Source organism: Mugil cephalus, chromosome 2 (genome assembly GCF_022458985.1).
Source record: "Mugil cephalus isolate CIBA_MC_2020 chromosome 2, CIBA_Mcephalus_1.1, whole genome shotgun sequence".
Taxonomy (NCBI): domain Eukaryota; kingdom Metazoa; phylum Chordata; class Actinopteri; order Mugiliformes; family Mugilidae; genus Mugil; species Mugil cephalus.
In genome coordinates, this window is record NC_061771.1 from 3,391,996 (window position 1) to 3,418,622 (window position 26,627).

A 26,627-nucleotide genomic window follows, 5' to 3' on the forward strand; every position below is an offset into this window, starting at 1 on the left:
AGTAACAGAATGGAGAAACCTGAAGGTGATCATACTGAGTTGGTTTCTGTGAAAACACTAAAAGTTTGTTTAAAAATCAATTTTAATTACTACATCTATCTATGGGAGGAAATGTGAATGTGGCTTAGAAGTGACAAAACCTCCCTCACACGCTCTAAACTTTCATATCCTCAGAGACCTCTTGAACAGACTGAACCAGTGACAGAGCTCAGAGAACAACAGAGAGAACAACATGGATCAAATTTATGGCAATGTCGAACCATCGGTTTATCCTGGCGCGTGGAAAATTGATATATCTGAAAATATTTATAATAATGAAGATGTGATTCAAACTCTGGAGGCAAACAGGAGTGGAGCTGCTGTCTCAGGTAATGAACACAACACAAACAAGGTTTACACTCATACTATAATTGCAGTATTATAAGGTGTTGACTGCAGGTTTGAAGGAAGAACTACAATTTCTAGTCAGGTTTGCTGCAGGCAGCAACCTCCGTGTCTGAGCAATGAACCCCATGCAGAAGTGTGAATGCAATTCATCGAGTGACCGCTTCAGGCAGACATAAAAACGATTTGGGTCTCAATAGTTTATTTCTACATTCATAACAACTATCGGGGCTGATTTTTCATTCATTCATTTATTTTTTGTTAAAGTTTAAAATTCTTCATAATTCTGGGAGTTCCTGCGTTGAGTGACACGATTAACAATAATGAATAGTGTAATACCGCTTTCACCTCGAAAATCGACAGTTTGATTCTGACTAGTCATGTAGATATCTTGAAGTGGAATTATGACTAGTCAGAATCCAATTGTAGATATTTCAAACTGGATTTACTACTAGTCGTAATTCAGTTACAGATTTCCGCAATTCATATAGCAGATATCTACAACTACGTTGCAGATATCTGTAATGACAAACCCCTTACACATGAATTGCAAAAGTGACGTCATTTGTCGTAGGAAGGATCTAGTTAAAGATATCTGAAATGTTCTTTTTGACAAGGCAAAACTGAATTACAGATATCTGCAAGGAATATCCAGTCTGGCTTTTAAATGTAAAAATGGCTTGCCATAGTGGACCCTGATAGTCCTTGTGTACGCTGTGTGTACGTGTGCGGCAAACACACGGCAATCATGATGATGCTAACGTTAGCTAATGTCAGTTATCAGAGTTGTTAGTTATAATGTTAAAAATTCTAAATTCAAGTTAAAAAGTCAGAGTAGTAAATGTTGACGAACTGAAATCACAGTAGGTAACGACAGAGCACAGAGTAACGTTACTGAAAACCTTTTTTTTTTTTTTTTAGCTCTTACATAGTGTGAGAATGTACATATCATGTCTGTGTGCATTCTAATGAGACAGAGTTCAAGGGAAGGGGACCTCACCACAGTCATGAGAACTGTCTGTGTTCCTGAAACATTAGCCCAGGTTCCTGTGGACACAGAAAACTAAATACACTTTCCCTGCTTTTTGAAACACTTATGAAGGTTTAATCATTAATTATAAAGTGGGATAAGCTATTTAAACATTCTGAATAGGTTTGTAGTTGAAAATTTTGTGGAAATACGTGCTACAAGGGAATTCTTGGTACTATGTAGGTACAGAATATGAACAGTATGTAAGGGTTAATGAAAGTGTTAACGTTGGATAAGCTTCATGCTGTATTTATGTCATGATGCATTCATTTAACATTATGGAATGATTATGAACTGATGTCATATATTACCCGGAGATTCAATGACCAGAGTAAATGTCCGGGTATGACACGTCCGGCCACTGGGTGGGGTACTTCACCCATTTCTCGGTCAGTAGGCTATATGGACATACGGCCCTTAAGTTTTTCTATATAACGTCACTGATAGTCGCACGTCAAGGACATTATTTATGTGTCTGCCTGACTAACGTGAACCATTTCACATGCTCTCTGTCCAACAAATGCTAGCAACACAAAATAAACACTGATTACAGGAGGATTTGTATTTACTATCAGTGGTAAATACAATTTGCTACTGTCGTCTATTAATTAAACACAAATTAAATCATAGAGCTATCAAGGCAAATATTAACAAAAATGAAAAAATAAATAAATAAATAACTGAAATGAACAAAATAACATTAAACACAACTGCTGCTCACTCTTCTACTGATTTTAATTGGGACATTTTGCAACGAAGGTAAAGACATCAAACGTGTGCTTCACGTTTCGAAGGATGGGAGACCACCGGGCTCTCTCCGTGGGTGAGAGAGGGAGATGCCCGGCCAAGACTCCGTCCAGCATGGACTAAAACACAGCACGGACCGTTCAGAAACAATTCGGAATGAGTTAAAAGGATTTTTTAAACAGACAAAGTAGTTTTCAAGACTGTATATTGCTAGCTATCCCATCTTCCTGGTACTGAATCTTTTAGTGAGGAATAATGTGTTACATCTAATGAGACCAAGATGATGAACATTGTGTATGTTTAATGGCCATTTACTGTATAAATGATCAAAAACCTCAAGCTGTGTAGAATCACGTATACAAAATACAAAATATTAGCTATATTCAGTCACAAATGTTGACTTCTACCATCAGGTGCTGGATCAGTAAAGAAGACCTCTTACAGAGTTGTTGCAGTGTTTCTGGGTCTGCTGTGTCTTCTCCTGGCTGGATTCATAGCGATGGCATTATTTTGTGAGTGGACTTCCTTGTGAAAAGATCCCAAACAGAACATGTGTGGCTGGTTAAGAGTGTTTATTTTTTGTTCTTGTTCCAAGCGCAGTCATCCAAGGCAATTCTCAGCTGCAAACGAAGATGGACCTGTTACAGACCAGTTACAACAACCTGACTATAGAGAAGGATCAGTTACAGACCAGTTACAACAACCTGACTATAGAGAAGAATCAGTTACAGACCAGTTACGACAATATGACCAGAGAGAAAGCTGAACTGCAGATGACATTTGATGACATGACCAAACAGAGAAATGATCTTCAGAAAATTCTTCAAGGTAATTGTTTTTTAATTCTGCAGGTCTGTGCCAAACCTGTTTAATTTTCAGCCATTATTGTGACGTTCCAGACATCTTACATTCTGCAGTGACTAGGTTTCCATTTTTCTTCCTACAGTGAAGTTTAAACCTTGGTAAACATACATTTAACATGCAAGCCACATATTTTAATATATTGTATATATACATTTTTATTTTTCATAAACAGACTGTCAACAACAATGGGTGTGCTTTGGTGGTAGTTGCTATTTCTCAAAGCATGAAGTCCTGGCAGGAAAGTAAAAAACGACATCTTTAGAGACAACAAGCGACATATTTTACACTATTTACTCTGAAGTCACTTTCTTATAAATTAAGTTTTTGTCATCAAGACCTGTAAGAAGGCATTCAAATGGTCAAAAACTGGTAGATCAGGGTCTTCTGTGTTTTTCAGGCCATGGACCATCACACTGCCGATGAGATTAAGTACTCCTTACCTTCTATATGTGTTCTATATTAAACTATATATAAATTTACATCATTATTTTTGGATAATTGGATATTAAACCAGTCAAATAATACACAGGTTAAAATATTATTTTTTTATTTCAACAGTGCAGCAGTAGGTGGCCATGCACCTGCCATAAACATAAACATACCTGACATAAACATACTAAACTGGTATGTGTGTGTATATAATTGATGGATTCAAGTTGTAACTTTAAAATTGCCAAATGTAGCAGGGACAATGAATCACTAAGCTATGTGATGGCACCTATACTCCCACATTAGTGAGATGCAGGAAGCACACAACTTATATAACCTTGGATGAATGGATGTTGATGGGAGTGAGCTGCACTGTTAGCTTCTCTTCTGCTAATATTGCAGCATGTGTCTGGGAATTCCCCTGGAGACTGGATAAGCTCTCGGCCAATTGCGGGAAACCTGACAGAGTCAACATGTAATTTGTGGTCTCGTGATTGGCTCAGCAGCGATGGGAGCGAGGCCTACTGTGTACAGGAGACATAGATTGACAGGTCTCAACTAATGTAGCGCACTGTGTGAAGCGATGTGCTGTTGAGACAGCTCCTATATCGCTGAATGAGTGAAGTATTGGCTGAAAGATGACGTTTGCTAAAATTTAGTGGATGTGGTTATGTGGAAATGGTTTTTAATGTGTATTGAAAGAAATTTAAATTTGAGGGGGATAATTATAAAATAAAAAAATCTCTAATCAACCAGAAATTTGGGGGTTTTTCATAAACAGGCTGTCAACAACCATGGGTGTGGTTTGGTTGTAGTTGCTACTACATTTCTCCAAGCACAAAGTCCTGGCAAGAAAGTAGAAATGACTGTCAGCAGAGAGGAGCAGACCTGACCATCATCAACAGTCCAGAAGAACAGGTGTGTGAAATACTGAATGCCACAGAGGTTGAAATCATTAAATCCCTTTTTTAAAAAAAAATAAAAAAATAAAAAAAATTGTAGTTTTCTTATGCTGATGACTGTTTTTTCTGTCTGTCAACAAGGAATTTTTAATACAGTTCAAAAGGTCCACATGGATCGGACTGACTGACAGAGAGAGAGAAGGCACATGGAAATGGGTGGATGGGACTCCACTGACCACAAGGTTGGCAAATTTGAAATGTATTCAAATTGGCCAAAATATCAGTGTGTTTACATATGTTGGAATTTTTCAGTATTCTTCCAAATACCATTAATGTCAAGTTACTATCATATTGGTTGAAATTTTCTGAATTTCTCACTTTTTCAAACCCACCATCTTCGAGTCAGATCTTAGGCAAATTCTTTTGACAAGTAGAAGCATAAACACACCAAGTGTTAAACATTATGAAACACTCACTGTACTTCAGGTATTTTCTTCATCACAAAAATGTACACTTCACATGTACGTTTTTTCCTTTTACCTCAAGGATACTGAAGTAGTGCCTGTTCTTTCACTTTGAAAAGGCCAACCTTTCCTCCACACTCGCCGTTGTCTTGAAAGCTTACTCATTCCACCTTCATCATCATCACCCATGCGGTTGTCTGGCCCCTCCCTCCTCGACAAAAAAAGAAAGAAAGAAAGAAAGAAAGAAACAGCTTTGCAGCTAACGTGGCTGAGAACCAAGTCATAATAATAGCTTTAGTTCATAACGTGCTCCATTTAATTTTCAGTAATGGCAACGGTGTTGTAACGATGGAACTATAATTAGTTAGATTACCCTTTACTGAAAAAAGTAACGCTGTTTATTTTAACGCCGTTATTCCCATCACTAGTGACAGAGAATTATTTTTGTGGACTCATTTAGAAAACCTTTTTTCCTGTTTTTCTTTTGGATTTCAGGTACTGGGCCCCTGGTGAGCCAAATGGTGTTCCAAACAGAGATGAAGACTGTGCAGAAATAACCATCCACCAATCACAGGAACCACGAAACAGATGGAATGATCACTCCTGTGACGATAAAAAATCGTGGATCTGCGAGAAGAAACTGACTACATAAATCAGCATCCAGACAGATAAGTTAATGATAGAACAGTCAGGAAGTTCATCTTCTCAACTGCAATTGCTAACACAATCATTAATCATATAGGGCATAGACACATATTCATCTTCACTCACTGTTTTTAACACTGAAAATTGCTATGCATTATTTTTTGGATTCATCTGAACTTGGCACATTATAACTTTATTCTTCATTAGTTTTACGAGGAAATCTAGATTCTTCATTATCCCGTGAAATCAGCTACAGGCAGGCTTGACAACAGCAAGCTGTTCAGCTGTCTTTGGGTAGTAGCAGCTGAAGTGTAACAAGATGTCACAAAAATAGATTTCCCTGTTTTTCCCCCCAAAGGTGGTCAGCAGTCAAAGAGGTAATGGGAATAGAATTTATGTAAAAATGTATAAAGAGTGTTGCAGCTAGAACTACTAGAGGGAAGTAGCTAACATTAGCTAGCAGCTAGTTGATATTACATAGGAAAAAACGATCTGTTATTATTAGCATCTGTCTGTAAATCTAACTGTAGTGTGTGAGAATTGTGTACCTAAAAATAATTAGACTTCTTTTAGAGGGGAAAGTAGCTAAAGTTAATGTTAGGCTATAACGTCGAACCGTCTTGTTGATTTTCTTTTTCATGCATGATAGCAGCTAAATAAAGTAAAACAATGTAAATACTGTACATGACAAGATGCATGGTTCATTAAACATCTCAGTGTTTACTGTTTCTGAATGGTTGCTGTTGGTTCAACATGATGAGTGGGGCATTTTTGTGCCTGGGCTATTGAGGGAAGTTTGTGAAAATTGCTAGCCTATTTGGTATTAACTGGTAACAATGAAATGCCTTAATTCAATTCAGTCCAAAAGAGCAGGTACCTGTAGGGTATGTGGAGAATGTCTCTATGTCTAAAAATTCCAGCGCGTGCATCTGCTGAACTCTTCTGGGCTAAGCCCCGGATGTGTCAAAATCCTAGAGAGAGCCTCTGGTGAAAGCCAATAAAAAAGGGGCAGAATTTCAGGCCTGAGTCAGGGTTTGTATTCCAGCATTAATTCTTCATAATATGACATAACTCCCCTTTTTTCAGAGGGTTCAAAGGGGAAAATGTCCTCTGGGCCCATGATTGGTTGTGCCGTTGTGTCAGGTGAGTGGGTTTTAAGGGAGGACCCAAATGCAGGACAGAATGCGATGAAGCTAGGGTTAACACAAAAGGATATTTAATGAAAAGGAACTAAAATTCAAAACTCCAAATTACAAATTACTCCAAATTACAAAAATCACAAGAAACAAACAAACAAACAAAAAAAAAATAGAAAACTACAACATGGAGACAAAAAGCATGGCATGGGTGATGGAAACAATGAGATAAAAAAAAAATGACACACCAGGGAACAAACAAAGGGAAAGGCAGAGCTATACAAGAAGGCCGAGGGATGATGAGACACAGATGAAACTAAAGACGGTGGAGCACACAAGTAAAAACCAATAAGCAATCAAAGGAAAACACTCGGCATAACACCAACAGAAAACCAAGACACGAAATAAAACAGGAAACTCAAAACATGGAAGCCAGACAGAATCATGTCTAAGATCCAGGTTCTTCTTATTGATTTCTTGGATAAACTGCGCTGGGTGTCCCACAGTGTGTGTCCAGAGATGGAGGAGGGCATCCATCCATCCATCCATCCATCCATCCATCCATCCATCTATCTATCTATCTATCTATCTATCTATCTATCTATCTATCTATCTATCTATCTATCTATCTATCTATCTATCTATCTATCATTTGTTTCCTTATTTATTTATTTCTTACTTTTTTTAACCTAAGTTGGGTCGAACTGTGTCACCCTATGGCAGTGAAGTCAAACTCATTTTAATTCATTTCATGCGAATGTGGTTTGGAAGAAACAAACCCTCCAACACGCGCTCTAAACTTTCATATCCTCAGAGACCTCTTAACCAGACTGAACAGACTGAACCAGTGACAGAGCTCAACACCATAGATCAAATGTATGTCTATGCAGGACCATCGGTTTATCCTGGCGGGTGGAACATATCTGAAAATATTTACAATAATGAAGATGTGGTTCAAACTTTGGAGGCAAACAGGAGTGGAGCTGCTGTCTCAGGTAATGAACACAACATAAACAAGGTTTACACTCATACTATAATTGTAGTTTTTTTCTAAAACAACTAAACAAAACAAAAACAAAAAACAAACAAACAAACAAAAACATGTGGAACAGTGATGAGTCTGGTTTGTTGTCATGGTTTGATCTTAATATTTAACCCTTATGCCCTCTGGACACTTTTGGTATTTATTACCCTCTAGACACTTTTTGTATCAAAAATATACATACATAAAGAAACCATCATAATATCCTCATACTTAAATACTTTTTTTCTACTTTTTTTTATGATTCACTTAAACAACTTCAGACCTGTTCAAAACCACCAACATTGCAAGGTTTTTCAGGATTTTAACCCTCTTAATGCCAGTCTGAAAATGAAATTTCTTTTATTTCTTTCTTAAAAAAGAGACAAAAGATTAATTATTTTTCTTGAAATAAGCAGTAGGATGATGGGGCTTTGGTAGTAATTGGAGTTCTGAATATGTCAAGGATTAGCAATAAAATTGATTTGATTGCATCATTATTTTGTATATAGTGTCACATTTAAAATTTCGCACCCTCTGGACACCTTTGTGGCATAAATCACTTAAACAACTGCAGACCTGCTCAAAAATACCAAAATTTCAATAATTTTCAGGATTTTAACCCTTTAAATGCCGGTCTATTTTACAAAAAAAAAAAAAAAAAAAGAAGAAGACAAAAACTGAATTATTTTCCAATAAATAAACAAAACCCCTTGTAGCCACATGGCTCCATTATAATAATGGGAAATTTACAACACACTCATGCATTGATCTACAATGAGAAAATGATGAATCTGATCAAATACAGTAAAAATGTCTAATATCACTAGTTTTCTTCTTAATGAACAGACATTACAGAATGCATGGTTTTATGCTGGAATGGCAGCCAGATTAAAAAATGTAGTTATAATGGAAGTCTATGGGGCATTTTTGCCATGAAGGAGTCCAGAGGGACACTACATAAAAAACACTCATGCAATCAAATCAGTTTTATTGCTTATATTTGACATATCCAATTCCATTCCATTTTATGGAAAATAATCCAGATTGTGTCTCTTGCATCACGAGAGTATGACATGTGAACGTAAAAGACACTGGATTTTTAAACATTTAGCTAAAGAAAAGAGTTCCTGCAGAAATTCAAGCCACAAGGTGTAACACAGCCAAAATGAGCACCAAATGAAAAAAAATAGAATTTGAACAAAATGTGCAAAAATTGCCTGAGGACTGGATAAGGGTTGAAACACAGTGTCATCTTTACATAATAATAATAATAATAATCTACACTGACTGAATAACAACCTGTTAACATTGAAATAATAACACCTGACCAAAAAAACAACAATATATTGTCCGTGCAGTCCACAAACCATTAAGTTAAAAATCTACTTAAGCATAGTCATGTATTTATTTTTAGTTAATGGAAAATGTGCACAGCGGAACTAGACTATTTTACCACAGCCCTTTTCAATTCTCAGAGCAGGAAAACCACATTTTAAGCAAAATACAGGCCACATTGATCAGCTTCATGAAAATCATTTTACAGCAGTGACAAAAAGGTTTTGTGGTGTAATAAAAACACCAAACATGCAGTATATCAAGTCTAAATTCTATTCTATTCTATTTGTTGTGTTTAATGACCATTTACTGCATAAATGATCAAAAATCTCAAGCTGTGTACACAGTAAAATCAGCATACCCAAATATACACTGTAAGAGTGGATCTTAACACTTTTAGAGTGTCTATATGGGTCCACACCTCAGAGTGTTAATTTAACACTTTTTCGAGTGTTGGGGTGTATCGCGGAGGGGAATTTGCTGTGTAAAATCAGGTATGTAAAATACAAAATATTAGCTATATTCAGTCACAAATGTTGACTTCTACCATCAGGTGCTGGATCGGTAAAGAAGATCTCTTACAGAGTTGTTGCAGTGTTTCTTGGTCTGCTGTGTCTTCTCCTGGCTGGATTCATAGTGATGGCATTATTTTGTGAGTGGACTTCCTTGTGAAAAGATCCCAAACAGAACATGTGTGGCTGGTTAAGAGTGTTTAGTTTTTGTTCTTGTTCCAAACGCAGTCATCCAAGGCAATTCTCAGCTGCATATGAAGATGGACCTGTTACAGACCAGGTACGACAACCTGACCAGAGAGAAAGCTGAACTGCAGAGGACATTTGATGACATGAACAAACAGAGAACTCTTCAAGGTAATTATTTCTTGATTCTGCAAACCTGTTTAATTTTCAGCCATTATTGTGACGTTCCAGACGTCTTACATTCTGTGGTGACTAGGTTTTCATTTTTCTTCCTACAGTGAAGTTTAAACCTTGGTAAACATACATTTAACATACAAGCCACATATTTTAATATATTGTATATGGGTCAAAGACGAGACATGTCAATTCTGGTGTCCGAGGCATATTTATAATAGTAAAAATAAATAAAAAATTTAAAAAAGTATAATTTGTTACTCAATTCTCCCCACTTTTCTTGCTCATATGAGTATTTACTGTAAGAAATGAAAATTTAAGGACCTATTTAGCTCAAAAGTACAAAACTGTCCTCCCTGGATAACGTCCGGGCTAAAGATCTAAGTACAAAATTATGCTAAAAATGTCAAAAATCTTAATAAAGGCATTAATGATACACTGGAGCATAATTGTGTTGGTGTTTGTAATGACATCTGCAAATATAGTAACAACACTAAGCTCATTTACATTTTTATTCAAGAAATACGTTTGTCCACATTTTTGGATTCTCAAATGTCCTTCCTGTGTATCGCACATAAAGTGGCTATATGACCATATTTGGATTTGGACATTCATGTTACAGGGTGTTGTATCAGCCAACAGATTCTGAAGGACCCCCAAAAGAGATAACAATGTCAGTAAATCTCTCTTAAAATGTTGATATTTTGACCTTTTCGCTCAGTGGTACGTGATGTACCACCATGATGTGTCTTTCTGGATAACGCTAATAACACATTTATAATTTTTTAAATTTGAAAATGGCCTATTTCATGTGAAATATGACATTGATGTGTTGAAGATTAAGCTAATGTTTTACACAGTAGACCCAGTTAGTGCCTGATTATAAAGGAAAAACAGTTGTTTTGTCCTTCCTGGGTAACGATATGTCCTTCCTGTATAACAAAGGTATTCTGTTACCCAGGACATGTCCTCTGTTAGAGAGACTGGATATGCGTGCTGTAGGTTTTTAGACATTGATTTGATGTTGTACTGTTGTTCTTTTATTATTATTAATAGCAGCTGATTTAGATTTTTTTTCACTTTTAAAATCCTTATACGTCTTTGACCCATATATACATTTTTATTTTTCATAAACAGACTGTCAACAACAATGGGTGTGCTTTGGTGGTAGTTGCTATTTCTCAAAGCATGAAGTCCTGGCAGGAAAGTAGAAAACGACATCTGTAGAGACAACAAGCGACATATTTTACATTATTTCCTCTGAAGTCACTTTCTCTCTATTGACTGAAAGATGACGTTTGCTAAAATATGGTGGATGTGGTTATGTGGAAATGGTGTTAATGTGTATTGAAAGAAATTTAAATTTGAGGGGGATAATTATAAAATAAAAAAAAATCTTAATCAACCAGAAATTTTGGGGTTTTTCATAAACAGGCTGTCAACAACCATGGGTGTGGTTTGGTGGTAGTTGCTACTACATTTTTCCAAGCACAAAGTCCTGGCAAGAAAGTAGAAATGACTGTCAGCAGAGAGGAGCAGACCTGACCATCATCAACAGTCCAGAAGAACAGGTGTGTGAAATACTGAATGCCACAGAGGTTGAAATCATTGAATCCTTTTTTTTAAATTTTTTTTTTTTTAAAAAATTGTAGTTTTCTTATGCTGATGACTGTTTTTTTTTTGTCTGTCAACAAGGAATTTTTAATACAGTTCAAAACGTCCACATGGATCGGACTGACTGACAGAGAGAGAGAAGGCACATGGAAATGGGTGGATGGGACTCCACTGACCACAAGGTTGGCAAATTTGAAATGTATTCAAATTGGCCAAAATATCAGTGTGTTTACATATGTTGGAATTTTTCAGTATTCTTCCAAATACCATTAATGTCAAGTTACTATCATATTGGTTGAAATTTTCTGAATTTCTCACTTTTTCAAACCCACCATCTTCGAGTCAGATCTTAGGCAAATTCTTTTGACAAGTAGAAGCATAAACACACCAAGTGTTAAACATTATGAAACACTCACTGTACTTCAGGTATTTTCTTCATCACAAAAATGTACACTTCACATGTACGTTTTTTCCTTTTACCTCAAGGATACTGAAGTAGGGCCTGTACTTTCACTTTGAAAAGGCCAACCTTTCCTCCACACTCGCCGTTGTCATGAAAGCTTACTCATTCCACCTTCATCATCATCACCCATGCTGTTGTCTGGCCCCTCCCTCCTCGACAAAAAAAGAAAGAAAGAAAGAAAGAAAGAAAGAAAGAAAGAAAGAAAGAAAGAAACAGCTTTGCGGCTAACGTGGCTGAGAACCAAGTCGGATGATAATAGCTTTAGTTCATAACGTGCTCCATTTAATTTTAAGTAATGGCAACGGTGTTGTAACGATGGAACTATAATTAGTTAGATTACCCTTTACTGAAAAAAGTAATGCCGTTTATTTTAATGCCGTTATTCCCATCACTAGTGACAGAGAATTATTTTTGTGGACTCATTTAGAAAACCTTTTTTCCTGTTTTTCTTTTGGATTTCAGGTACTGGGCCCCTGGTGAGCCAAATGGTTTCCTATACAGAGATGAAGACTGTGCAGAAATAACCATCCACCAATCACAGGAATCACGAAACAGATGGAATGATCACTCCTGTGACGATAAAAAATCGTGGATCTGCGAGAAGAAACTGACTACATAAATCAGCATCCAGACAGATAAGTTAATGATAGAACAGACAGGAAGTTCATCTTCTCAACTGCAATTGCTAATACAATCATTAATCATATAGGGCATAGACACATATTCATCTTCACTCACTGTTTTTAACACTGAAAATTGCTATGCATTATTTTTTAGATTCATCTGAACTTAGTCCATTATAACTTTATTCTTCATCAGTTTTACAAGGAAATCTAGATTCTTCGTTATCCTGTGAAATCAGCTACAGGCAGGCTTGACAACAGCAAGCTGTTCAGCTGTCTTTGGGTAGTAGCAGCTGAAGTGTAACAAGATGTCACAAAAATAGATTTCCCTGTTTTTCCCCCCAAAGGTGGTCAGCAGTCAAAGAGGTAATGGGAATAGAATTTATGTAAAAATGTATAAAGAGTGTTGCAGCTGGAACTACTAAAGGGAAGTAGCTAACATTAGCTAGCAGCTAGTTGATATTACATAGGAAAAAACGATCTGTTATTATTAGCATCTGTCTGTAAATCTAACTGTAGTGTGTGAGAATTGTGTACCTAAAAATAATTAAGCTTCTTTTAGAGGGGAAAGTAGCTAAAGTTAATGTTAGGCTATAACGTCGAACCGTCTTGTTGATTTTCTTTTTCATGCATGATAGCAGCTAAATAAAGTAAAACAATGTAAATACTGTACATGACAAGATGCATGGTTCATTAAACATCTCAGTGTTTACTGTTTCTGAATGGTTGCTGTTGGTTCAACATGATGAGTGAGGCATTTTTGTGCCTGGGCTATTGAGGGAAGTTTGTGAAAATTATTTACCTATTTAATACCTATTTGGTATTAACTGGTAACAATGAAATGCCTTAATTCAATTCAGTCCAAAAGAGCAGGTACCTGTAGGGTATGTGGAGAATGTCTCTATGTCTAAAAATTCCAGCGTGTGCATCTGCTTAACTCTTCTGGGCTAAGTCCTGGATGTGTCAAAATCCTAGAGACGCCCCTGGTGGGAGCCAATAAAAATGGGTCAGAATTTCGGGCCTGAGTCAGGGTTTGTATTCCAGCATTAGTTCTTCATAATATGACATAACTCCCCTTTTTTCAGAGGGTTCAAAGGGGAAAATGTCCTCTGGGCCCATAATTGGTTGTGCTGTTGTGTCAGGTGAGTGGGTTGTAAGGGAGGACCCAAATGCAGGACAGAATGCGATGAAGCTAGGGTTAACACAAAAGGATATTTAATGAAAAGGAACTAAAATTCAAAACTCCAAATTACAAATTACTCCAAATTACAAAAATCACAAGAAACAAACAAACAAACAAACAAAAAATAGAAAACTACAACATGGAGACAAAAAGCATGGCATGGGGGATAGAAACAATGAGATAAAAAAAAATGACGCACCAGGGAACAAACAAAGGGAAAGGCAGAGCTATACAAGAAGGCTGAGGGATGATGAGACACAGATGAAACTAAAGAGGGTGGAGCACACAAGGAAAAACCAATAAGCAATCAAAGGAAAACACCCGGCATAACACCAACAGAAAACCAAGACACGAAATAAAACAGGAAACTCAAAACACAGAAGCCAGACAGAATCATCCAAAAAAGCGTTGAATAAGTTCAGCTGGACTTGTAGAATTTCTTGAAGACATTTCGCCACTCATCCGAGTAGCTTCTTCAGTTCTGATAAACTGGTGGGAAATTGAGGTTTAAATAGGAATAAACTCTGTGGGTAACACCCACCCGAAACTTGCTTGACCAGAAACTGGGGTCACTAATTACCATAATAGCTGGTACTTACCTGTCCTTGAATGGGGGAAACTGTGAGCCAAGGCTAACTTATCCTATGAATATGAGCTCTAACGAGGCTTTTGTCAATGGGAACCTGGAGGCTCAAAGTGTGAATGTTGTTGAAACTTCTTGGGGACAGAAGTCAAAACTGAATTATAAATAGTTGGTAAATTAAATCTCAGTCCACCTCCTCTGTTTAGAGAAGGTTTTTCCACTTTGACATAGATGGCTTCCTTAAGTCCTCTCTCAAACCATCTGTCCTCTCTGGCCAGGACTTTGACGTTGGCGTGAAACGTCTTCAAGAAATTCCACAAGTCAAGCTGACCTTATTCAACGCTTTTTTGGATTACCATGACCTGGATGACTGAGAACCTTGAGGAGGGCATCCATCCATCTATCTATCTATCTATCTATCTATCTATCTATCTATCTATCTATCTATCTATCTATCTATCTATCTATCTATCTATCTATCTATCTATCTGTCTGTCTGTCTGTCTGTCTGTCTGTCTGTCTGTCTGTCTTTCTGTCTGTCTGTCTGTCTGTCATTTGTTTCCTTATTTATTTATTTCTTACTTTTTTTAACCTAAGTTGGGTCGAACTGTGTCACCCTATGGCAGTGAAGTCAAACTCATTTTAATTCATTTCATGCGAATGTGGTTTGGAAGAAACAAACCCTCCAACACGCGCTCTAAACTTTCATATCCTCAGAGACCTCTTAACCAGACTGAACAGACTGAACCAGTGACAGAGCTCAACACCATAGATCAAATGTATGTCAATGCGGGACCATCGGTTTATCCTGGCGGGTGGAACATATCTGAAAATATTTACAATAATGAAGATGTGATTCAAACTTTGGAGGCAAACAGGAGTGGAGCTGCTGTCTCAGGTAATGAACACAACATAAACAAGGTTTACACTCATACTATAATTGTAGTTTTTTTCTAAAACAACTAAACAAAACAAAAACAAACAAACAAACAAAAACATGTGGAACAGTGATGAGTCTGGTTTGTTGTCATGGTTTGATCTTAATATTTAACCCTTATGCCCTCTGGACACTTTTGGTATTTATTACCCTCTAGACACTTTTGTGTCAAAAATGTACATACATAAAGAAACCATCATAAAATTCTCATACTTAAACACTTATTTTCTATTTTTTTTATGATTCACTTAAACAACTTCAGACCTGTTCAAAACCACCAACATTGCAAGGTTTTTCAGGATTTTAACCCTCTTAATGCCAGTCTGAAAATGCGTTTTTTTTTTTTATTTTCTTTCTTTCTTAAAAAAAAGACAAACAATTAATTATTTTTCTTAAAATAAGCAGTAGGATGATGGGGCTTTGGTAGTAATTGGAGTTCTGAATATGTCAAGGATTAGCAATAAAATTGATTTGATTGCATCATTATTTTGTATATAGTGTCACATTTAAAATTTCGCACCCTCTGGACACCTTTGTGGCATAAATCACTTAAACAACTGCAGACCTGCTCAAGAATACCAAAATTTCAATAATTTTCAGGATTTTAACCCTTTAAATGCCGGTCTATTTTACAAAAAAAAAGAAAAAAAAAAAAGACAAAAACTGAATTATTTTCCAATAAATAAACAGCACCCCTGGCAGCCACATGGCTCCATTATAATAGTGGGAGATTTACAAGAATTTCATGCATTGACCTACAATGAGAAAATGATGAATCTGATCAAATACAGTAAATAATGTCAACTATCACTAGTTTTCTTCTAAATGAACAGACATTACAGAATGCATGGTTTTATGTTGGAATGGCAGCCAGATTAAAAAATGTAGTTATAATGGAAGTCTATGGGGCATTTTTGCCATGAAGGAGTCCAGAGGGACACTACATAAAAAACACTCATGCATTCAAATCAGTTTTATTGCTAATATTTGACATATCCAATTCCATTCCATTTTATGGAAAATAATCCAGATTGTGTCTCTTGCATCACGAGAGTATGACATGTGAACGTAAAAGACACTGAATTTTTAAACATTTAGCTAAAGAAAAGAGTTCCTGCAGAAATTCAAGCCACAAGCTGTAACACAGCCAAAATGAGCACCAAATGAAAAAAATAGAAGTTGAACAAAATGTGCAAAAATTGCCTGAGGACTGGATAAGGGTTGAAACACAGTGTCATCTTTACATAATAATAATAATAATAATAATAATAATAATAATAATAATAATAATAATCTACACTGACTGAATAACAACCTGTAAACATTGAAATAATAACACCTGACCAAATAAACAACAATATATTGTCCGTGCAGTCCACAAACCATTAAGTTAAAAAGCTACTTAAGCATAGTCATGTATTTATTTTTAGTTAATGGAAAATGTGCACAGCGGAACTAGACTATTTTACCACAGCCCTTTTCAATTCTCAGAGCAGGAAAACCACATTTTAAGCAGAATACAGGCCACATTGTTCGCGGAGGGGAATTTGCTGTGTAAAACAGGTATGTAAACTACAAAATATTAGCTATATTCAGTCACAAATGTTGACTTCTACCATCAGGTGCTGGATCAGTAAAGAAGACCTCTTACAGAGTTGTTGCAGTGTTTCTGGGTCTGCTGTGTCTTCTCCTGGCTGGATTCATAGCGATGGCATTATTTTGTGAGTGGACTTCCTTGTGAAAAGATCCCAAACAGAACATGTGTGGCTGATTAAGAGTGTTTATTTTTTGTTCTTGTTCCAAGCGCAGTCATCCAAGGCAATTCTCAGCTGCAAACGAAGATGGACCTGTTGCAGACCAGTTACGACAACCTGACTATAGAGAAGAATCAGTTACAGACCAGCTACAACAACCTGACTAGAGAGAACAATCGGTTACAGACCAGGTACGACAACCTGACCAGAGAGAAAGCTGAACTGCAGATGACATTTGATGACATGACCAAACAGAGAAATGATCTTCAGAGAATTTTTCAAGGTAATTATTTCTTAATTTTGCAGGTCTGTGCCAAACCTGTTTAATTTTCAGCCATTATTGTGACGTTCCAGACATCTTACATTCTGCGGTGACTAGGTTTTCATTTTTCTTCCTACAGTGAAGTTTAAACCTTGATAAACATACATTTAACATGCACTTGTGGACAAATGCATTATCTCAATTCAAAGCGCCACAGATGGTACAGTCTGTCTGCAGGAATGAAACATCAGAGACAAATACAGCACATCTGCATTCTCTGTTTCTTTATTTAGTTGTGAGAGAACATAACCGCATAAAGAAATGTAACTCCGGGCCAACAATAAGGTTTGAATCTAGGCCATGTCACATATGACAAGTACAGCCACAGTGAAAGAGTCTGATAAGCTCACTTCTTCTTTTATAGTCCACTTATTCAGATGTTCTTTTTTCAGGCTTGTGGTCCTCAGCCAGAGTTGATTGTCAAATGACATCTGTAGAGACAATGAGACACATATTTTAATATATTGTATATGTACATTTTTATTTTTCATAAACAGACAACAATGCGTGTGCTTTGGCGGTAATTGCTATTACATTTCTCAAAGCATGAAGTCCTGGCAGGAAAGTAGAAAACGACATCTTTAGAGACAACAAGCGACATATTTTACACCATTTCCTCTGAAGTCACTCTCTTATAAATTCAGTTTTTGTCATCAAGACCTGTAAGAAGGCATTCAAATGGTCAAAAACTGGTAGATCGGGGTCTTCAATGTTTTTCAGGCCATGGACCATCACACTGCCGATGAGATCAATTACTCCCTATCTTCTATATGTGTTCTATATTAAACTATATATAAATATAGTATATACATTTAAAAACAGTGCAACAGTAGGGTGGCCATGCACCTGCCAACAAGAGCAGTTGAGTCTTAATGACTCTAAATCTAAGTGACTAAAAATAAAGTTGTTGAAAAATAGGACATTGGCAGTTACCAGACACTTAATAAAAATTCAAACAGTATTTCACTCCAAGGGTTCATTTATTTTTCCATTTTTGTATTTATTGCAAACACAAAATCATTTCACTAGAATAATTTGAACTTTGTAAAACACAGAATGCCTCTTGAACATTTTTTAAATATTGTTCAAGAGAATTTTCATATTTTCTACGAATTTTAAACATTTAAAAAATATACAATTTCTCGTCAACAATTTTTAAACATGGAAAAAATGGTTTCTGCACTTGTGCAATCTGTAAATCAAGAGTTTACAGATTATGAAATCTTAAAATCCTGTAGTTTTGTTAAAGGTTTCTCTCTGGCGTTCAGTACCATTGACTAAAACCTCTGTTTTGTCCTGGCTGAGCTGTAGGAAATTCTCTGCCATCCATGACTTAACATCTAAAATACAGTTTAAAAGGGCATCAACAGGCCCTGTGTCATCAGGAGACACGGCGATGTACAGCTGTGTATCGTCAGCATAACTATGAAAGTTTATTACTCCTGATGACGTCCCCCACGGGAAGCATATATAAGTTAAAGGGGGTTGGGCCTAGAATTGACCCCTGGGGAACCCACACTCAATTCTGAGGATGGGTTCCTGAGGGGTCAATTCTAGGCCCAACGCCTGAGGAACAGGTATCCAGACTTACAAAGAAGCTTCTATCAGAGAGGTATAAGATGAACCAGTTGAGAACAGTGCCAGAGAGGCCGACAATGTGCCTCAGTCTGTTAATTAAAATACGATGGTCTACTACTGTATCAAAGGCGGCGGTTAGATCCAGCAGAAGCAAAACTGTGAGTTTATGGTTATCTAAAGTGTACCTGAAGTCATTTAAGAAAAGGGCTGTCTCTGTACTGTGGTTCATCCTAAAACCAGACTGATGCTTCTCTAAGACCTTGTTCCTAGTCAAGAAATCATTTACTTGAATAAAAACATTTTTTTCTATAATTTTGCTTAAAAATGGTAAGTTGGATACTGGCCAATAGTTGTTAAAATTATTTGGGTCCTTCTTCAGAAGCGGCCTCACCCTTTCGGAGGGAAGACACCTGTCTGAAGAGAGCAATTCACCATATATAGCAGCTGTTACTCAAAGAATCCATAAAATGTTTTAAAAAACTGTGTGGGAATCTGGTCTAAAAAGCAGGTTGTGGGCTTTACTTGGGAGAAAACTCGACCAAACTCGACCAAGTGTCCTCGCATCAACCAGGGTGAAACTCTCCAGTTATTCCTCACGTAAAATCAATGATCCATGTGCGTCGATGGTTAAAATCTGCTGAGGTAAAAGACTCGACCTAATGTCATTGATTTTACCTGTGAAGTGGTCTGCAAAGTCCTCACAAAGGGCGTCACTAGATATCCTTGATGAACTGTTAAAATTTGTGTTGGTTATACGATCTTTTGGGGAGAAAAGGAATTTGGGGTTGTTTTTGTGTTCTTTTAGTTTGTGGAGGTGGGAAATTCTGGCCTGTTTGACTGAGTTATTGTAAGTTTTGAGGAGTTCCTGTAATATTTCATAATGAACTGTAAGCTTTGATTTTCTCCATCTTCTCTCAGCACTCCTGCAGTTTCTTTTCAGATGTTTAATTTCTTCATTTCTCCTCGGTGGTGTGGGTTTCGATTTAATTATCTTAATAACAGGTGGAGCCACTGAGTCCAGCTCTGGCTTCAGTTTGTTGTTAAAATCATTAATAAAAAAATCACAGGACTCTGGTAAAATCTCTGCAGGAGTGCTCTGTAAAACCTGGATAAAATTTAAAGCAACCTCAGGAGTAAGGTAGCATTTCCTCACCTTTCTCACAGGGGCCTCCCGATGGTTAAAACTGGTGATGTTAAAAAACACACAGAAATGGTCAGACACGGACAGATCCATGACAGAGGACACAACCACGGATAGGCCATAAGACATGACCAGGTCCAGGGTGTGCCCCCTGCCGTGGGTCAGCTGCATGACATGTTGAGTAAAATCAAAGCATTGTTAAATGTTTAAAAGTTCTCTGGACATAGAGTCTGAGGAGACATCCATGTGTGTATTAAAATCACCAGTTATTATCCATAGGTCATATAACAGAATTAAGATTCTGTTATATGATCTATGGATAACTGATAACAGATCAGAGAAGTCTCTGATAAAAGAGGAGGAATAACGGGGTGATCTGTAGATTGTGAGACAGAGGATAGGTGGGCTGCTAAAAACAAAGGCTTGATACTCAAATGACGTGTAACTGTTAAAAAGAGTTTCATTTGAGAACATGTTATTTTTTATAATTGGTACAGTGTGTCCTCCTCTTTTGTCCCAGAAGACTGGAGTCCAAACACCTTAACTACTGACAGACATCTATAATATCACATCTGCCATAAGAGACGTGCCTCATTACAAGGTGTGCACTAGGCCAGTTCTTCCTCCCTGAAATACTTTTGCGGCGCAAGGCCACGCCACTGCCATGGCCTGCTCGCGATCCCAGCGTCCCCTGCAAAACACTTCACGATTGGTCAATGCATTGCTACCAGGAATGCCCGAATGGGTGTTCTCGTGTCATGACGGAAACGCCCTGGCCACCGCCAGACCCTGCGAACCCCCTAGGGATCGGGAACCCTCTGTTGAAGACCTATGTGGTAGAGCAACATAATAGACACAGAAAGCTAAAGTACATAGTGCGATAATGACATTTAATTAGACTTTATTTCTTTATTTGTATTTATTTTGCAATTTAAGAGTCTTACCACCATCATTGTTAAAATAAGCTGACAGTCTGGACAACAATGAATTCCATTTGAGATACTGTGTGAAATTGGATCATTTGTGCAACTATGGCTATGGCTTATTTCATTAATGAATAGTTGTAAAATTGAATCTATTGACGTTTTCAAAGCAATTCTTCTCTCATAATAGGGTTTTTGTAGTTATTCACAATGTCAAAATGATGTATATACACATTTATTTTTCATAAACAGACAGTCAACAACAATGGGTGTGCTTTGGTGGTAGTTGCTACTACATTTCTCGAAGCACAAAGTCCTGGCAAGAAAGTAGAAATGACTGTCAGCAGAGAGGAGCAGACCTGATCATCATCAACAGTCCAGAAGAACAGGTGTGTGAAATACTGAATGCCACAAAGGTTGAAATGATTGAATCCTTTAAAAAAATAAAAAAATAATTGTAGTTTTCTTATGCTGATGACTGTTTTTTTTCTGTCTGTCAACAAGGAATTTGTAATACAGTTGGAAAGGTCCACATGGATTGGACTGACTGACAGAGAGAGAGAAGGGACATGGAAATGGGTGGATGGGACTCCACTGACCACAAGGTTGGTAAATTTGAAATGTATTTAAAATAGCCAAAATATCAGTGTGTTTACATGTGTTGGAATGTTTCAGTATTCTTCCAAATATCATAAATGTCACATTGGTTGAAATTTTGAATTTCTCACTTTTCCCAACCCACCATCTTCCAGTCAGACGTTAGGCACATTCTTTTTCACAAGTAGATATACAACGCACATCTCAAGGTTGCAAGTTTTCCGATGGATAAACACACCAAGTATTAAACATTATGAAACACTTGTACTTAGACACAGGGGCGTCTCTAGGATTTTGACACATCCGGGGCTTAGCCCGGAAGAGTTAAGCAGATGCGTGCACAGATGCTTGCGCAGATGAGTGCTCAAGTTTTTAGACATAGAGACCTTCTCCACATACCCTACACTGTACAGGTATGTGCTCAACTGGACTGAATTGAATTAAGGCATTTCAATATTACCAGTTAATGCCAAATAGGCTAGCAATTTTCACAAACTTCCCTCAATAGCCCAGGCACAAAAACGCCCCATTCATCATGTTGAACATACCAACAGCAACCATTCAGCAACAGTAAACATTGGATGTTTAATGAACCATGCATCTTGTCATGTATAGTATTTACATTGTTTTGCTTTGCCAGCTAGCTGCTATCATGCGTGAAAAAGAAAATAAACAAGATGGTTCGACTTTATAGCCTAACATTAACTTTACTACTACTTTACTACTACTTTCCCCTCCAGAAGAAGCCCAAGCTTAATTATTTTTAGGTACACAATTCTGACACACTACAATTGCATTTACAGACAGAAGCTAATAATAACGGGTCGTTTTTTTCCTATGTAATATCAACTAGCTGCTAGCTAACGTTAGCTACTTCCCTCAAGTAGTTCCAGCTGCAACACTCTTTTCGAAAGTATACATTTCTACATAATTTCTATTCCCGTCACCTCTTTCCTCATGGAAATCTTTTTCTGTGACATCTTGTTACACTTCAGCTGCTTCTACCCAAAGACAGCTGAACAGCTTGCTGTTGTCAAGCCTGCCTATTGTCAAGTGCGCCTGCTGCCTGACGCTGCTGTTTTGGGTGAATGACGTCACGTGCGGCCTGGAGGTGTTAACCACTTGTGTGCGAAAGCCAAAATAGTGGCTCTTTTTAAAAAAATAAAAAATTGTTACTCAAACCTGTCCAAAAACACTGTTTTATCGAAGCATCAACATAAACTCGCCATTGTCATGAAAGCTTACTCATTCCACCTTAGCTAATCATCATCACCCATGCGGTTGTCTGGCCCCTCCCTCCTCTCCTCCCCCCAAGAAAAATCAAAAAGAAAGAAACAGCTTTGCGGCTGCCGTGGCTAAGAACCAAGTCAGATGACAATAGACAGCTTTAGTTTATAACGCGCCCCATTTAATTGTCAGTAACGGCAACAGTGATTTAACGATGGAAATACAATTAGTTAGATTCACGGGTGCCGAAAAGTGGGGAAAAAGGAGAAGGATTCTAGAGGCCCACGATTAAGAGGGGCCCAGAGAGGCCCTAATAAAATTATAATACTGGCCTGGCCGGCTGTTTGGGGGCCAAGTAAAAATTATTTTCATGGGGCCCAAAATCCCTAGCGGCGCCCCTGGGTAGATTACCCTTTACTGAAAAAAATAACGCCGTTAGTAACGCCATTTATTTTAACGCCGTTATTCCCATCACTAGTGACAGAGAATTATTTTTGTGGACTCATTTAGAAAACCTTTTTTCCTGTTTTTCTTTTTTTTTTTTTTTTTTTCTTCTTGTCTGCATTTGTCTGCATAGTTGAACACCACAGGGTGTCAACATTGTGTGGTGGCAGTCGGCCTGTTCTATTTCTAACCACGAATTGTAATCTGCCTTTGGGTTTATCCATTTGGTGATGTATTGTAGCTGATTTGCCAGGTAGTAGATTGTAAAGTTCGGTGCATCAAGTCCTCCTTCTGATTTATTTTTTTGAAGGTGGTGAGGCTAATTTTTGTCTGTTTGTTTTTTGAGTAAAATTTGGTGACTGCAGAATCTAGGTTCTGGAACCATTTTGCTGTGGGTTTGAATGGGATCATGGAAAATAAGTAATTAATTCGTGGCAAAATTTTCATTTTAACTGTTGCTATGCGTCCCATCAGAGAGATAGGAAGATTGGTCCAGCGCTTCAGGTCATCACAGATTTTATCCAGGAGTGGATCGAAGTTCAGTTGCACTAACTCTGACAATTTAGGTGAGATGTTTATGCCCAAGTATTTGATATTACCTATGGAATAGGGTAGTTGGGGTTTATGGTCTGCAGGATCCCATGCTTTGTCCGTTATTGGTAGTATTGTTGATTCGGACCAGTTGATTGAGTAGTCAGAGAGGTCTGAAAATTTTGAAATACAATTATAAGCTTCCTGTAATGATCTCTGAGGTTGTTGCAAGTAAAGTAAAACATCGTCAGCATATAGATTGATCTTATGTTCAGAGATGGGTGAGTGGATACCCTGGATACTGGAGTTCTAACGTATTGCTGATGCGAGCGGTTCAATAAATATAGCAAACAGTAGGGGAGACAGGGGGCATCCTTGTCTGGTTCCCCTCTGTAAGGTGAAGCTTTGTGATGTGAAACCATTGGTGGTGACTGTGGCCTTAGGTGAATTATACAGTGCAGCAACCCAGTGGATAAATGACTCTCCAAAGCCGAAATTTTGAAGGGTGGCAAAGAGGAAAGCCCAGTTAACTTTATCAAAGGCTTTCTCAGCGTCCAGTGATAAAACAATGGCTTCTGTATTTCTACGCTGGGACATGCTGATCAGGTTAAGGAGCCGTCTAACGTTATTTGTAGATTGTCGGCCTTTGATGAAACCTGTTTGGTCATTGAGAATTATTGATGAAATTACTTTCTCTAGTCTAGATGCTAGTGCTTTGGAAATAATTTTGATATCTGTATTAATCAATGACAGAGGGCGATAGCTGGAAGGGAGTGTTGGGTCTTTATCAGGTTTTAAAAGTAATTTAATTGCAGCAGAATTCATTTGGGATCTTATGCAACCTGTGTTTTTGATTTCTTTAACAGTCCTTAGGAACAAGGGGGCCAGATCTGACCAGAACTGTTTCATAAATTCGGCAGGGAAACCATCCGGCCCAGGAGCTTTGCCCATAGGCATGTTTTCTAAAGCTGTTAATAGTTCTTCCATGGTCAGTGGCGAATCCAATATGTTTCTTTGTTCTGCCGTCAGTTGGGGTAGATTGAGTTTTTTGAGGAAGGCCTGAATGTCGTCAGGATTTGGGTTGGTAGTTGTTGAATATAATTTTTCATAGAAGCTCTAAAAGATATGATTAATTTCCTGTGGTGATTGAGTGTTTGCCACTTGAGTCCTGAATTGCATTTATAAGAGATTTTTCTCTGTTGCGTTGGAGTTGATTCGCAAGAAATTTGCCTGATTTATTGCTATGCTCAAAATTTTGGTACCTAAGTTGTTGAAGTACGAATTCTGTTTTTTTGGTCGAGATATTTTCTAATTGTATTTTCGCATTTTGTAGTTGGGTCCATAATTGTTCATTTGGGTTTGCGGTGTATTGTTCTGTTATTTCTTTAATCTTATCCTCGATGTTTTTTTCTGCTTGTTGGTCCTGTTTTTTTCTTGTAAGAGGAGTAAGATATAATTTTGCCTCTGATTACGGCTTTCCCTGTTTCCCAAATCAGAGATGAGGATAAATTTGGAGAGTCATTTATTTCCAAAAACCCCTTCCATTCCTTCCTTATTAATGAGTCAAATTCAGGGTCTCTCAGTAATGAGGTGTTAAGGCGCCATGTGGGTGATGGTTTTAGGGAGGGTTCTATTTGAAGGTGGAGGGACAACGGTGCATGATCACTGATTATGATAGGATGTATACTGGTGTTGATTCTTTGTACAAAAGAATTGTTTGTCAGAAAAAAGTCAATTCTAGAAAAGGAGTGGTGCACTGGAGAAAAGAAAGTGTATTCCCTCTTTGTGGGGTTTTTGATTCTCCAACCATCGCCATGTCCAAATTCATCCATGTTTTTCTTTTGGATTTCAGGTACTGGGCCCCTGGTGAGCCAAATGGTTTCCCAAACAGAGATGAAGACTGTGCAGAAATAACCATCCACCAATTACAGGAATCACAAAACAGATGGAATGATCTCTCCTGTGACGATAAAAAATCGTGGATCTGCGAGAAGAAACTTACTCCATAAATCAGCATCCAGACAGATAAGTTAATGATAGAACAGTCAGGAAGTTCATCTTCTCAACTGCAATTGCTAATACAATCATTAATCATATAGAGCATAGACACATATTCATCTTCGCTCACTGTTTTTAACACTGAAAATTGCTATGCATTATTTTTTGGACTCATCTGAACTTAACATCTGAAATAACTTTATTCATCAGTTTTACAAGGAAATCTAGATTCTACATTATCCTGTGAAATCAGCTACAGGCAGGCTTGACAACAGCAAGCTGTTCAGCTGTCTTTGGGTAGTAGCAGCTGAAGTGTAACAAGTCTTGTTTATTTTCTTTTTCATGCATGATAGCAGTAAGTAAAACAATGTAAATACTATACATGACAAGATGCATGGTTCATTAAACATCTCAGTGTTTACTGTTGCTGAATGGTTGCTGTTGGTATGTTCAACATGATGAATGGGGCATTTTTGTGCCTGGGCTATTGAGGGAAGTTTGTGAAAATTGCTAGCCTATTTGGTATTAACTGGTAACAATGAAAGGCTAATTCAATTCAGTCCAAAAGAGCAGGTACCTGTAGGGTATGTGGAGAATGTCTCTGTGTCTAAAAATTCCAGCGTGTGCATCTGCTTAACTCTTCTGGGCTAAGCCCCGGATGTGTCAAAATCCTAGAAACGCCCCTGGTGAAAGCCAATAAAAAAGGGTCAGAATTTCGGGCCTGAGTCAGGGTTTGTATTCCAGCATTAGTTCTTCATAATATGACATAACTCACCTTTTTTCAGAGGGTTCAAAGGGGAAAATGTCCTCTGGGCCCATGATTGGTTGTGCCGTTGTGTCAGGTGAGTGGGTTTTAAGGGAGGACCCAAATGCAGGA

The 26,627-nt window shown here is 37.5% G+C and overlaps 3 protein-coding genes across 3 annotated transcripts; all 3 read left to right on the forward strand.

Moving 5' to 3' along the window:
- The first annotated feature begins 186 nt into the window (after positions 1 to 186).
- On the forward strand, positions 187 to 6,193 carry LOC125004017 (CD209 antigen-like protein C). The gene is made up of 6 exons (XM_047578334.1): positions 187 to 368; positions 2,575 to 2,673; positions 2,762 to 2,989; positions 4,236 to 4,372; positions 4,498 to 4,598; positions 5,316 to 6,193. The coding sequence occupies exons 1-6, from the start codon at positions 233 to 235 to the stop codon at positions 5,470 to 5,472; spliced, it is 858 nt and encodes a 285-aa protein (XP_047434290.1). The 5' UTR covers positions 187 to 232; the 3' UTR covers positions 5,473 to 6,193.
- A 125-nt stretch (positions 6,194 to 6,318) lies between these two features.
- LOC125004016 (CD209 antigen-like protein E) lies at positions 6,319 to 13,249 on the forward strand. The gene is made up of 6 exons (XM_047578332.1): positions 6,319 to 7,596; positions 9,514 to 9,612; positions 9,701 to 9,829; positions 11,267 to 11,403; positions 11,528 to 11,628; positions 12,372 to 13,249. The coding sequence occupies exons 1-6, from the start codon at positions 7,353 to 7,355 to the stop codon at positions 12,526 to 12,528; spliced, it is 867 nt and encodes a 288-aa protein (XP_047434288.1). The 5' UTR covers positions 6,319 to 7,352; the 3' UTR covers positions 12,529 to 13,249.
- Positions 13,250 to 14,835: 1,586 nt separating this feature from the next.
- LOC125004015 (CD209 antigen-like) lies at positions 14,836 to 26,182 on the forward strand. The gene is made up of 6 exons (XM_047578331.1): positions 14,836 to 15,196; positions 16,858 to 16,956; positions 17,045 to 17,272; positions 21,206 to 21,342; positions 21,458 to 21,558; positions 25,605 to 26,182. The coding sequence occupies exons 1-6, from the start codon at positions 14,953 to 14,955 to the stop codon at positions 25,759 to 25,761; spliced, it is 966 nt and encodes a 321-aa protein (XP_047434287.1). The 5' UTR covers positions 14,836 to 14,952; the 3' UTR covers positions 25,762 to 26,182.
- Positions 26,183 to 26,627: the final 445 nt, after the last annotated feature.

Excerpts from the sequence above, each read along its gene's own strand:
- LOC125004017 (XM_047578334.1), top strand. The coding sequence starts at position 233 with ATGGATCAAATTTATGGCAATGTCGAACCATCGGTTTATCCTGGCGCG. Across the intron at positions 4,373-4,497 it reads TCAACAGTCCAGAAGAACAG|GAATTTTTAATACAGTTCAA; the intron begins GTGTGTGAAATA and ends TCTGTCAACAAG. Across the intron at positions 4,599-5,315 it reads GGGACTCCACTGACCACAAG|GTACTGGGCCCCTGGTGAGC; the intron begins GTTGGCAAATTT and ends TTTGGATTTCAG.
- LOC125004016 (XM_047578332.1), top strand. The coding sequence starts at position 7,353 with ATGCGAATGTGGTTTGGAAGAAACAAACCCTCCAACACGCGCTCTAAA. Across the intron at positions 9,613-9,700 it reads CATAGTGATGGCATTATTTT|TCATCCAAGGCAATTCTCAG; the intron begins GTGAGTGGACTT and ends TTCCAAACGCAG. Across the intron at positions 9,830-11,266 it reads CAAACAGAGAACTCTTCAAG|GCTGTCAACAACCATGGGTG; the intron begins GTAATTATTTCT and ends TTTCATAAACAG.
- LOC125004015 (XM_047578331.1), top strand. The coding sequence starts at position 14,953 with ATGCGAATGTGGTTTGGAAGAAACAAACCCTCCAACACGCGCTCTAAA. Across the intron at positions 16,957-17,044 it reads CATAGCGATGGCATTATTTT|TCATCCAAGGCAATTCTCAG; the intron begins GTGAGTGGACTT and ends TTCCAAGCGCAG. Across the intron at positions 21,559-25,604 it reads GGGACTCCACTGACCACAAG|GTACTGGGCCCCTGGTGAGC; the intron begins GTTGGTAAATTT and ends TTTGGATTTCAG.